This window comes from Sorex fumeus, unplaced genomic scaffold (assembly GCF_029834395.1).
Source record: "Sorex fumeus unplaced genomic scaffold, SorFum_2.1 ptg000052l, whole genome shotgun sequence".
In the NCBI taxonomy this organism is placed as follows: Eukaryota; Metazoa; Chordata; class Mammalia; order Eulipotyphla; family Soricidae; genus Sorex; species Sorex fumeus.
Window position 1 is genome coordinate 597492 of NW_026606109.1, and position 14121 is coordinate 611612.

A 14121-nucleotide genomic window follows, 5' to 3' on the forward strand; every position below is an offset into this window, starting at 1 on the left:
CTTTGAGCCTGTGTTTGCTTTGATTGTTCAGATGTGTTTCTTGCAGGCAGCAGAATGTTGAGTTCAATTTTCTAATCCATCCTGCCACTCTTTATCTCTTGATTGGTGCATTTAATCCATAGACATTGAGAGATATTATTGTGATGGGGATTTGTGACACCTTTAGGTAGGAGTTGGTGTACTTGTGGGGTTTGTCTTATCTTAAAGTAACCCATTTAGGTCTTCTTTTAACCATGATTTTGTGTCTATGAAGTTCCTGAGTTGCTCTTTACCTGTGAAATTGAGTGTTATTCCTTCAAATCTGAACTAGAGTCTGGCTGGGTAATGTATTCTTCATGAGGCATTTATTTCATTGAGTTTGTTCACTATATCTCACCACTGTCTCTGGGCCCAGAGAGTTTCATCTGATAAGTCTGTTGTGAATCTTATGGATGCTTCATTATAAGCTATTTCCTTCTTTGATCTTGCTGCTTTCAATATTCTGTCTCTGTGGTTTTCATGATTCTGATTAGGAAGTGCCTTGGGGTATTTTTATTTTAATTTCTCTCAGCTGGTACCCTTTGGGGCCCCTGGATTTGGGTGCATGCACTCCGGCTCTGGGAACTTCTCAGAAATGAAAGCTTTATATGCAAGCTACTGATGAACAAGGGAAGGACAGTGACAGTTCATCGATTTTGCTTGAGCGGGCCCAGTAAGTCTCCATTGGAGACTTTGTTGTTACTGTGTTTGGCATATCAAATACATCACGGGTAGCTTGCCAGGCTCTGCCGTGCAGGCGAGATACTCTTGGTAGCTTGCCGGACTCTCTAAGAGGGACGGAGGAATCGAACTTGGGTCAGCCATGTTGACTGTGTGCAAGGCAAACGCCCTACCGCTGTGCTATCGCTCCAGCCCATATAATATATAATATATATAATATATATTCACATATATAATATATGTAATGCTCCAGTACAAGAGCATTATACAAAATAAATTTTATAATGTTCAGACACAGCCGTCCACATAAAAACTGCTTAGTATCAGAGATCACAGGCACACATATAAAGTACATAATACTCAGACACAGAGCGCGCGCACGCACACACACACACACACACACACACGACTCATCTTTGACTCTGCTGACCTCCGTTTTCTCACTACTATATTCCATTGTATTCTTGCTGTGGGTTCTTCTCAAAACTCTGTACCCAATCCCGCATCCTGGTCCCCTGTCATGCACCCTGCTCTTCTCTGCAATGCTCTCTTTCCTGTTTCTGTGGAGTTATTTCCTAGCATCTGATTCTTACCTATCACTGGAGTATGGGAACTCCAAAAAGGCAGAGCCCATTGTCCGTCACTCCCTGGTTCTGTTGATGTTGACCCCTTGTAGATTGCCACACAGAGCTCAGGGCCACATGTCCATGTTCTCTGTTCCTTAATTTCTGGCTATCATGGTTCCCAGTGACACCATGAGTAGCCTAGTTTTTTCAAAATCTCAGTCATGGTATCTGCTGCAGTGGCTGTCACCTTATCACGAAGCAGTGGTGATATTTGCATCTTTACTGGGGGCTCCACATGCTTGCTGGGGGATGTCCTTGTTGCCGTGGACAGTCACAAACCAAGCCTTCGATTTTCTTCCCAACCCAGACACAAGAGGTGGTTGCAGGAAGAGGGGTTGGTGTCCTTGTCTTTTGGGCTCACAGGGTGCCCGGGCAGCTTTTCAAAGACCCTTTGAACACCTGGAGGTGCATCTCACAGAACTTTCTATGACCACATGTTCGTGTTCACATCTTTAAATTTCTCACTGCATCACTGTTCTACTTTGGTCACTCAGGCCAGTAAAGAAGGTGCCACGTTGGTTGTCAGCGTTGCCCGTGAAAGGCTGAAGGACTTCCAAGTACCAGCACTAATGATCATGCTCCTTCTAGGCCAATCTCCTTGTGGGACTACCATTGGGACTTGTCTAGGAAAGGTGTTGTGTTTGAGGTTCACTCCAGATGATCATGCTATAGCTGTGTGTGCCGGGAATAGAATCTTCATGCTGGATGTGGAGGTGAGTTCTCCTTTATATGTGTGTGTATGTTCTCACTGTGTCTGTGTATCACGTACAGCCTATGTGTTGTGCTCTTCAGGTATTACCTACTTTATGTGTGTGTGTTCTGTCTATTGAGTATTACAGTAATGCCTTATATGTGTGTTTCCGCTTCTGTGTCTGTGTATCATATAGTATGTATGTGTGCTCTCTGTGTCTGTGTATTATGAACTTTGTGTGTGTGTGCGCGTGTGTGCGCACGCGCACTCTGGTATCTAAGTATTATGTATTTTCTGTATGTGGCCCCTACTGTGTCAGAGTATTACTTGCTTTATATGTGTGTGTGCACTCTTTGTATCTTTTTTTTCTTTCTTTCTGGGTCACACCCAGCAATGCACAGGGGTTACTCCTGGCTTTGCACTTGGAAATTACTCCTGGCGGTGCTCAGGGGACCATATGGGATGCTGGGAATTGAATCTGGGTGTAAGGCAAACGTCCTACCTGCTGTACTATCACTGCAGCCCCTCTTTGTGTCTGAAGTATGTATTTTGTGTGTATGGTGCTCTCATGGCTAAGTATTATATAACTTATATGGGTGTTTGCTTTCTGTGCCTGAGTATTGCATATCTTATAAGTGTGTGTATGTTTTCTTTGTGTCTGAGTACTATGTGCCTATATGAGAAAATCCAGGAAAGATGCTTATGGTATTGGGTATAGAGTGAATCTGATACCTGTGTTTGACTTGGGGGCCACTGCTGATAGAGGACTTAATAGGGAGGTAAGTCTGACAACATTGGCAGCTTGGGGGTTGGTGTAGTACTGAGGGCAGAGCTGTGGTATGAGTCTGACAAAGTGTTAAAATTAAGTTACACTTGATGATAGTAGGGAGAGTTTTTTCACCTGTAAGACTTGAGTGCAGTTTTACGACTCTAGATAGAGTCTGTACCATCTCCATAACATGCTAGCTGGTCACTGTGGCCACATCATTGGTAAATGCATGAAAGTAAGCCTTCCTTTATACTTGGTTAGTACTGAGTAGGGCAACTGAGACAGCTCACTCAGCCCCATTGTTCCTTCCCTTCACTTGCCCTGCTGCAGTCACCCTCTCAAGTCTTTGTGCCCCCAGAGCCCCCTGATTTTGTTTCTCTCTAGCAGTTACTTCCCCAGGAATTGAATCTTCCCAGCAATACTTTCCTTGGGATTGGTTTATGTGAGTGTGTTCCTCCATAAGGGTGTGGATGTTCAGTTTCTCATTTGGTTGTGAGGTATAAGGCTTGAGCGCTGTGGAATGTATTCAGTGTCAGAATGCATCAAGAAAGACTGGTTTATTCAAAATTCATGTTCCTTGTAAAATTTGTTTGGAGATGTTTACCCAAGGTTTGATATCATGTCTACTGCTTGCCAGTTGAACATACAGAACACACCTATTTGCTCCAAAGAATTTTCTGGCCATATACATACAAAGAGACATCTAGCCAGGGTCCAGAGTGATAGTACAGCAGGTAGGTTGCTTGCCTTGCATGTGCCTGGCCCAGGTTCAATCCTCGGCATCCCATATGGTCCCCTGGGCCCTGCTAAGAGTGATCTCTGAGTGCAGAGCCAGGAGTAATCCCTGAGCACCGAGGGTGGCCCCCAAACAGAAAAAAAAAACAACTGGAAAAAAACCCCAGATTAGGAAGGATGCAAGGCAAATTGTTTTGAATCCAAGGCTAATTGACTGCTGTATGCTGACCAGTGTGGATAGCGAGTATACATTTCTGTGCTCCAGTGACTGTTGATCAGATTATAAAATGGGAGTGTATAACACTTCCGGGGTGTCCTGGATTATAGGAGAGTCCCAGGACTGGTGAAGGTTTGAAAGAGACTCACTATGAACATCTCCTGGGACTTGAGCTATAAGTATTACTCATGTTTTGTGCAGCTGCCTTGTTGTCTAAGTAAATTAGCATTAGATCACTTTACCAAACTTAAGATAAGTAACCATCTTTTTTTTTAATCTTTAAAGATTTTTCTTTTCTCTGTAACCTTTTTTTCCCTTTCAAATTTTATTTTATGAAAGCACCATGACTTACAAAGTTGTTCATAGTTGGGTTTTAGACATACAATATACCATCACCAATCCCGCCACCAGGTTCATCTTCCTTCCACCTGTGTTCCCAGGTTCCCTTTCCTGCCCTCACCCCCACCCCCACCCCAGCTTGTTATCTCAACAGGTACCTTTTTGTTTATTTAAGTTTGGGTCTTTTGATTTCAGTGTTGTTGACTCTGTGGTTTGGATATTTAACTCTCATTCCTTACCACCACCCATGTATCTTGACCTGCCCCTGTTGCTTCCTGTCTCTTCTCTCCACACCCTCCACTCAAAATAAACGAATGGAACCACAGTATTAAAGAGTTTCTGCATGGCAAAAGACACATGGGCTAAGGCTAAATGGCAGCTAACTGAATGGAAGAAAATATTTGCTGTCAACACATCAGATAAAGAGTTTATATCTAAGATATATAAAATACAATGTTCAACAACAGAAAAATCCAAAACCTCATCAAAAGATGCAGAGAGATAATGAACAGGGACTTCTCTAGGAAGACCAACAGGCATGTGAAAAAATGCTCATCATTACTTATTATTAAGAAAATCCAAATCGAGATGATAATGCAGTATCATCGTATACTATTGAGAATGGTAGCACTGTAGCTCTGTCCTCCTGCTGTTTATCGATTTGCTTGAGTGGGCACTAGTAATGTCTCACAACAAATTGTGAGACTTGTTGCTACTGTTTTTGGCATATCGAATACGTCATGGGTAGCTTGCCAGGCTTCATTGTTCGGGCAAGATACTCTCAGTAGCTTGCCGGGCTCTCTGAGAGGGAAGAAGGAATCAAACCTGTATTGGTCGCATGCAAGGCAAACACCCTACCTGCTGTGCCATTGAGAGTGGTACATATAAAAAATACTGGGAGTAATCTCTGTTGGTGGAAGTATGGTGAAAAAAGACCTCTCATGTGCTGCTGGTGGGAAGAATTCTCATGTGCTGCTGGTGGGAATGTTATCTGTTTCAACCCTTGTTGGGGACTGGCCATGGTAGCCCCTGCTTGTTTCCCCTGAAAAGGGAATGAGCAGGGGAAAAACTTGGCGTTCTGGGAGCACCATGCCCTGGCGGTTGACCTCAGTAAGGGGGACTGAAGGGAAGGCTCCACCTGATCCAGCTTGACTGGGCCAGAAGCCACATTCTCACTCCTGTCCTGTTTTGCTGAGAAGTTCAAGGAACTGCCTGCATACGCAGCTGCAAAACAGAATAACAGAGTAGCATGCCCAACTTGTAACCCTGGGCTTTCCCACAAATTGTCTACTGCATACTATAAAAGTCAATGAACTTTGCAATAAAGTTGCTGTATACTTCATATAGTCCTCCCTACCCCTTCTTTGCAACTCTCATTCTGTCTCTCAGGTTAACATTTGACTGGCCATGTGGGTCACAGCAAACCCTTATCTTTTAAATTATTAATTATATTTTTGGCCAATATAGTATTATTTGAAGCATGACCTGGTTCAAGAAGACACCATCGACCAGAGCCACATACTCATCCAGGTTGGTCCCATTTCCCGTGGCCAGAGGTCCAAACGTTTTCACCCAAGTGACCAGGGGGCTGGTCATGAACTGCTCCAGAAGGGGGGTAAAAATCTCGTTCTCCATTTTACAGATAATAAAAAAAAAGATGAGGTGAGGTTAAAAAAAAAAGGAACTAACAAAAATATGCCTAAGGAATTGGTCACTAAACGTTAAAGTAAGCAGAAATCAATGAAAGTCCAGCCGCTGTGAAGCGGCTGTGCGACACATTATAAGACACTAAATACCCATCCTCCAGAATTGCCTCACCATATTTGATAGGCTTCAAATATGGTAACACCTACAAGGGCGATTAGAGGTCGCCCCAAACGCCTCTATCCCTCTCGGAAAGCCTGGCAAGCTACCGAGAGTATTCCGTCCGCACGGCAGAGCCTCGCAAGCTATCCATTGTGTATTCGATATGCCAAAACCAGTAATTACAATGGGTCTCATTCCCCAGACCCTGAAGGCTTCACCAATATGACAGCATTGAGAAGGATGAGAAAGGAGAGGCCGATAAAATCTCAAGACCGAGCTAGGCTGCCACAACGAAGGGATACAAAAATGATCATCTGTACTTTCAATGCATGTATGCTAGCATCAGATGCATCCATCGAAGACCTGATGGTACAAGTGCGAAAGATCAAGTACGACATCATTGGTCTGACCGAGACAAGAAGGCACCAATCTCATCATGCCGTTTTCGACACTGGAGAAGAATTGTTCCTCGGAACATACGATAAAAGAGGTGTCGGAGGCGTCGGTGTCCTTATCAGCACAAACTTGGCCATGAGCATTGATTCATTCGAATGCATAACACCCGAATTGGACGTTTACATTTGAATAGATGTGGCTCACTGCCTGCAGTTTCTATCTTCGTTGTCTACGCACCAACATCTCATTTTGATGAAAGAGAAATTGAGAAGTTCTACATGGAGCTAGAGAAGTTCTATAAAGAAGACCACACCTTCTACAAGATCATTGTGGGTGACTATAATGCCAAGATAGGACCGAGAAGATCAGCCGAAGAACTTCACATCGGGACCCATGGCCTAGAATGGAACGAACAGGGTGAGAGACTGTCTGAGTTCATCATGTCGACCAAGACCATCCATGGTAACTCACAGTTCCAGAAGGCTGAATCTAAACGATGGACATGGGAGTCTCCCGGTGGACGATTCCACAACGAAATAGACCACATCATATTCAATCCACGGTTTTGCCTGACTGATGTCGCTGTTGTTCCAAAATTTAGAACGGGATCGGACCACCGTCTCCTTCGTGCAAAATTCTACTTCACAGAGCGGGGAGAAAGGGCTGCAAAGTTTAAAAAGAGAACACCCAGAACGACCACCAACTGGGAGCTCTTTGGCACTATTGCAGTTACATGGGAAGATGCCATTGTTGACAACATTGATGAGGAATACGATCGACTGGTACAGCACCTCCATGAATGTGCGAGGAACGCCAAGAGAGAGATAGCCACAAGAAAATGCCTGTCTTCGAAAACTCTTGAGCTTATTCGCCAGCGTGGTTTGGCGCATGCCTCAGGCAACCGCAAGCTAATGTCCGAGCTTGCAAAGCAGTGCAGAGATGCGATCAAGGAAGACCTCAAAGAGAGAAGAGCAGAAGTGCTGGTAGATGCGGCATAAGCCGGGAAAAGTATTCGTTACGTCTGTCTGTCCTTCGCCAACTACAAGACCAAGATGACTGCCCTCCGACATCCTGATGGATCCATCACATCCTCCAGACCGGCAATGGAGAAGATTATCCATGACTTCTACTCAAATCTCTTTGATAGCCATGTCCACTTGCCGACATACCAAATTCCACAGGATGGATATGTCGTTCCCAACGTTCTCCCTTCCGAAATCTGACACGCCATTTCGTCGGTAAAGAAACAAACAGCACCCGGCCCAGACAAGGTCAGACCTGAACACCTGAAGAACCTGCCGTCAGTACTCATCAATACACTGGCTCGGCTCTTCACTCGCTACCTGTCTGAATGCAGGGTTCCGTCCCAATGGAAAACGAGCAGAACTGTACTACTGTTCAAGAAGGGAGACATCCATGACATTGGGAACTATCGCCCGATCTGCCTATTGTCTGTCATCTACAAGCTGCTCACTCGAGTCATCCTGAATAGGATTGGCAGAACACTAGATGAAGGACAACCATGCGAGCAAGCCAGGTTCTGCAAAGGATTCAGCACTATTGACCATATCCACATGATAACCAAGCTCATTGAGGTTTCTTCATGTTCCTAGAGCAAACAGACGCCATTGGGCTACACTAGCACGCGACAGGGACAAATGGAGACGTTACTGGCACCCTCTCGAGCAAATCAACGATTAACGGGAAGTCAAGTGATCAAGTGATAGTATTATTATATTAGATATATTAAATATTATATTGGCTATATTAGATATGCACAATTTCTATACTGTCACCACCAAAGTACCTAAGACCCACCACCACTGTTCCTATGTCACCTCTAGTCTGGTCATTTTCCCATTTTTTCTTTCCCTTTACTATTTGGTAATTGATTTTGTATTCTATTGTTCAGTACTGTCTGTGTTTGTCTGTTGTTCCATTTCTGTATTCCACAGATGAATGAGGTCATCTTGTATTTGTCCCTCATCCTCTGACTTATTTTGTTTAACATGACACCCTTCGATATTGTAACAGCTACTCATCTTGATACAAGGAAATGAGTAAATTGGAAGGATTTTAAGCTTGTTAGATTTGTAGGCCAACCCAAGTTCGATTCCTCCACCCCTCTCCGAGAGCCCGGCAAGCTACCGAGAGTATCTCGCCCACACGGCAGAGCCTGGCAAGTTATGCGTGATGTGTTCGATATGCCAAACACAGTAACAACAAAGTCTCCAATGGAGACGTTACTGGGCCCGCTCGAGCAAATCGATGAACAACGGGAGGACAGTGACAGTGACAGATTTGTAGGAAGTTGGGATGCCCAGAAAGAGACAGGACAGCCCCGGAAACTGCAGAAGGCGAGCTGGGGTTACTGTGGTGACTCTAGTCCATGGAAAGAGAGGAAGAGCTCAGGTCAGGTGTTCTGTCCAGCTGTGACAGGGCTGCCTGGAGGACTTTCAGGGACATGGGTGGCTTCTTGCCTTTGTACAGTGTGTTCTAGTGAGCATCCTGTCAGATTTATCTGAGACTTGAAGTGAATATGGAACACTTTGTTGAGATACTTTTAATTAGAATACATTATTAGCATAAAATATCAAAAGGAGAACTGAAATATGGCTAAGGGGTAGAATAGGCTTCATATGTGTAAGATCTGGGTTGGATTCCAAGTACTGCAAAAAAAAATCGATTTAAACATGAAAGATGGAATTATGTAAAGTTGAATTTATTTTCCTGGAAACGGTTTTCTAGGTCATTGATGTAAATTTGGACCATAATCCCTAGGACCCTCACTTTTGACTCTGCCTTGTAAATTTCCTAGAGTCAGTCTGTGCTGGCTGAGCTGGAGGGCCACTTGGGCCCAGTGACTGCAGCTGAGTTTTGTCCCTGGCAAGCTGGCATCATCATCTCAGTGTCTGAAGATAGGACCTTTAAGGTAAACCGTGGGGACCAGCACTTCTATAAGCACAGGCAGCTCACTGGCTGAGCTGGATATAGACTCTGGGTGTATTGCCCCGGGCTGAGTTCTGCATTCTGAATCCTGGTCTGATGTTTAGCTGGGGTCTGTGGACTGGCATGGGAGGACTGTATGGTACTCATAGCACTCTGGAGGAACCCTTCTCCCAGTGGGGCTTGAGGTGGATACGGGATTCTCTGGGAGCCCAGGGCCAGGCCATGCAGACTCCCATTTCTCACCACAGTGACCCAGATCCAGAGCAGAGAGTTGTTGCTAATGGAAGAACTGGGAAAAGTTTTCAGTTAGCAATAATTACACCTTGGATAAACCTCATTGGCTATAATACTGCCACTGTGCAAAGCTAATATCAGAATTGGTCAGATTGAATTGACCTAAGGAAAAGAACAAATGCAAGCTCATTTCCTTTCCAACTCCAAGTTGGGCGGTATTCCCAGGACTCTTCTGGTGACTGACGGGGGTGAGGGATAGTGAGTGCACACCCTCAGGGAGAGTGCTGGAGAACCCTTCCCTGTGGTACTAAAGAACCCTTCACCTGGCCACCCTGCTCTGGAGAATCTGTTAGTGGGCTTCCTACTCATTTCATCTCAGTGCTTGGCCACATTGTGCTCACTTTCTTCCCTGCACGGTTGAGGATGGGGACATCTACTCAGGTTTTCCACAGGATGACAAGAATTGGGTACAGTGTACAGGTTCAAGTGTATCTCTCCACTGGACATGGTCAGTTGAGGGTAACAGCCACCTCTATCTAGGCCTGTTGAATAAGCGCTGAGCTGCCTCTTATTTTGGCTTTTCTGACTCAGAGGTGGTCATTACCTTACACGTTAGCTTTTATTACATTTCTATAGTTTTAGTACGGTTATACTTTATTGTTAACTTTACTATTAGATAAACTATACATAGCTTCATTTAGTTCAAGCTGTAATTTAGTTCAAGCTATGTCAAAAAATGGCCAACGTTTACTTTTCTAACAAACCTCCTATCATCAGGTCTGGAACCATCACGTGGGATCCTTGATCTACACTTCATCAGTGCTCACAGGTAGATACTTCCTTTCTGCCAGATGTGTGGCCCCATCTCCCAATATATATAATATTCTGAAGAATCCTGCCGTTTCTCGAGAGTATGACTGTTTAAGGGATTGATAGCCAATGCAGGGGTACCCTCTGTTACATCTGCAGGTGAGGCCCAGATGTGGTTGGGAAAGAGGAGCACTCCTCCTGTCTGCAGGGCAGACTAAAGTGGGCACATGCCTTGTTCTGCGGAATCCCTGCCTCCTCATTACTCCGATGTTAGGATAGCATCTGTTCTCACCTGGAGCTGGCAGGAACTGCACAGTAGTGCGATGTTGAGGCTTGGAGTGGTTGCTTTATGATACGCCCCCATCCCTCTGTTAAAGCCATTCAGTCCTGTGGCTCCCAGGTTGGTTTTCCTGCTCTCCTTGTGCCCCTGTAGAGAAGAGAATGATTAGGATAGGATAGGCCTTTCTTGGAGTTGTCACTGTCACTGTCATCCCTTTGGTTTTCAAAAACTCAAGCAGGTGCCAGTATCATCTCTATTCCTCCCAGCCCTGAGATTTTAGCAGCCTCTTCTTACTCGTCTTTTCCCAACGAGTGGAGGCTCTTTCAGGGTCAGGGGAAAGAGACCTATTGTCGTTACTGTATTTGTCATATCGAATACGCCATGGGGAGCTTGCCAGGTTCTGCCCATGCAGGCGAGATATTCTTGGTAGCTTGCTGGTCTTGGAGTTAGTAATATATAAATCAGGATTTAAGTATATTCAGATGGCGGGAGGGTGGTTTACATAGTGGACCAGGTGTCTGGACCCTTTGGGACAAGGGCATGCTTAGATACCTATGATCTACTCAGGCTACTGTTCTGTTTCCCAGAAGACTTAGCATTCTTCCTGGATCATTCTTCCAAGTGCCAAATCTGCTGTTTTAACTTGTATTTGTTTACCAAGCTCAGACTGAACTCCATTATTAGGAATTGTGATAGAATTACTTCCCTGAACATCCTTATGTGGAATTATCAGCATTCAAGAAAGAATGCACTTAGTCTAGGATGTTATTTATTTAAGATTTGCAGAATTTTTAAATACCTATCCTAGATTCTCCTAAAGTTTCATAGTTTACCTTCAGAACTCTCAAGTTACAAATGAAATAGCACCCTGGAGAAGAACTGAAAAAGTTGCTGTTCACTTTCTTTGATGGTGTTATTTCTGACTCATGCAGGAGTTATTCTGTTTATGCTCAGTTCTCTGACAGGAATCTCTGATGGGGTGTCTGCCTCCACTGCAAGGAGTAGGTGGTGTGGTACTGTCTGTGAGAAATGACCTCCTCCTTCTCTGTCTACTGCCTGTGGGCATAGAGAAAGCACAGAGTGACAGCAGCATAAGTGAACTTGCTGCTCTGGGTTAAGTGAACTGTATGGCTGTCTCCAAGATAAGTATCCATGTCTTTGCTCCACAGCGTACCCTCTCCTGAGCCTGCTTGTTGATGGAGTGAGTCGGCAGCTTGTCACCGGGGGAGCTGATGGCCAGGTGAGGGACATGGGAGGCAATCCCACTCTGGTTCAGCATGACAGAGTGGACGTTGCATGCACGGACTTGCAAGGCCACTGTCTTTGTCCTCAGGTCCTGATTTCTTTGGGATTTCAGACAGTGAGGCTGTATTGACCTACAGTGTTCATAGTGACTATTTTCCAATATGTGGCAATGGGGAAGACCTCAGAATTTCTACTCTATGACATTTTAGCTTTCCTTCATGAAGTAGGAGACACTTCTTTTTTTAAAGTAAAGTTGCTTTTGAGGATGTGGAGATAGTTCCATGGTCCAAGTGTGGTTTTGCATGCAGGAGTCCAGGTTAGATCCCTGGCACAGCCTGTTATTCCCTGAGCACCACTGGATATGACCCCAAGTCAAAAAGAGTTGTTGTTGGTATTGGAAAATGCAGACGTTCTGCATGCCAAATACCTTCCTGGCATTTCTGACACCAGATGCAGCAGTTGCCCACAACACACACTGCCAAGGCCAGTAGGAGATCACTGAATCTGGTTCTCCACCTGCTTGTTGAACAGGAGCATCAGGATGCAGCATCAGGTTGCAGCAGTTTCCCAAGATAACCACCTCAGACACCGATCACAGGAAGCAGGTCCCCATGTTCCCCACTAATCCTTGATCCCAACTCTGCAATGAGTAATTTAGAGACAGCAGCTCACAGAACTAAGGGAAACAAAGACACTTATGGAGGAAGTGAGAGAAGCCTGACAGAGACCTAACAGTGGGTCAGGAGTGTTTATCCCCATGGTCTTTGCTGCTTGGAAGCCCTATGAAGCCCATATAGTCCAGTTCTTTTAGAGATTTTATCACAGGTGTGATGTGTCATGATTTCAGAGGTTTCTTATGGCATGTGCTAGGGCAGGATGGATCCTAGTGGGTGGTAGAGACAGAGAAGGGCAGGTCTTAGATCACATAGCTCTGTAAACTCTCAGGAACCTGCTCTTCTTGATCTGTTTTCACTTTTCCTTCCAGACCCTTTGATGAAAGAGTTGGTGTCTGTGTCTGTTTTGTTTCTTAGCTTTGGGTCTTCAGTTTGCTTGAAGGGCATCATTACCGTTGTGTGATACGTGTTGACCTCAGGAAAATGAGAGAGAACTTCAGCAGGAGGGTAGGGTCACAGCTTGGCATCCCATCAGGTAATGTTACAGACTACTCCTTTACACAACACTGGTGCTTGACATGGCAGACTATAACTTTACTCACAGACTATAGCTTTACTCACATTATAAGTATTTACTCATATTATAAGCCTTATTAGTATTCATACTTATCCACCTGCAAAAAATGTGAACAGGAGGCTGGTACAGCAGCTGGAAGAGTCCTAAGCTGGCAGAGCTCATAGCTATGATCACAGGGAAGAAGACGACCCACCAGGCTAAGGAGGCAGGCAGAAAGCTAGAGAAATAAGAACTGCATGTACCCTCCCTCAAAGCACATCGTTCAGACTTTCACCTAGTCTAAGAAGGAATTTGTTTTGAGAAAAGAGGAAGACTGGTTCTGGTGTGCTGTGCTAGCAGCCCAGACTCAAAAACTGTGTTGCTGGGAATCATAAAGGTAGGAAGGTAGTGCTGATTTGTACTACAGAGTCTTTGCAGTGGCTAGACACAACATAAATATAGCAGCAGAGACTGGGTGGAATTGATCATGAACTTCAGATTGCTATACAAGCCTGCACCAAACTGGATAATCTCCTTAACCTTGCTCTACAGTAGACACAGCAAAGAGTTGGGACATCTTAGCAAAATTAATGGTAACATCATAGTTTGAAAGGATTCTTCAGCTCTATAACCTCTCCTATGACAACTTTAGAGTCACCCTGGTAAGGTTGCTCAACACACTGAAGATAATAGAATAGCTCCGCACCAAAGAACAGTCAAGTATGAGAAGGGCTATGAGAAAACTGCAGTCATTAGTCACTGAACTGGAGAGCATGAGAGGTGAACTAAAAACTTGTTGGAAGCTCTCTGCAGCAGAGTGATAGAAACTGAAGATCATATCAGTGTGGTGAAAGATAAGCATCAGGAAACTATCAGTGAAGAACAGAAGAGAAAAGAAAGAAAAAAGTGAAGACAAAATCATGGTTATGTGGTAAATTTTAGGAAGAACCACATTTAAATGGAGAGAGACCCTGAGCGATAAAAAAGTGCATATGGGGAAGAAATACTGATTGAAGAAATTATAACTGAGAATTTCCCCAATTGGAGAATTAAGTCATATACCCAGATCAAAGAAACTCAAAAAGTTCTAAATACAAAGATCTCTAAGACACATAGTAATTGAACTCAGAAAAGTTGAAGCTATAACTGGAATCC

General features: G+C 44.4%; 1 protein-coding gene and 1 pseudogene across 1 annotated transcript in view; one reads left to right on the plus strand and one right to left on the minus strand.

Annotated features, from left to right (window-relative positions):
- The window catches only part of WDR27 (WD repeat domain 27), a 67356-nt gene that overhangs the window by 22356 nt on the left and 30879 nt on the right, over positions 1-14121 (plus strand). The window contains exons 3-7 of the mRNA XM_056124916.1: positions 1914-2038; positions 9097-9210; positions 10239-10290; positions 11721-11791; positions 12828-12945. Of these exons, the coding sequence (XP_055980891.1) occupies positions 2024-2038; positions 9097-9210; positions 10239-10290; positions 11721-11791; positions 12828-12945 (370 nt within the window). The 5' untranslated portion in view covers positions 1914-2023. The remainder of the gene's footprint in view (positions 1-1913; positions 2039-9096; positions 9211-10238; positions 10291-11720; positions 11792-12827; positions 12946-14121) is intronic.
- On the minus strand, positions 9467-9594 carry LOC130033292 (uncharacterized; annotated as a pseudogene).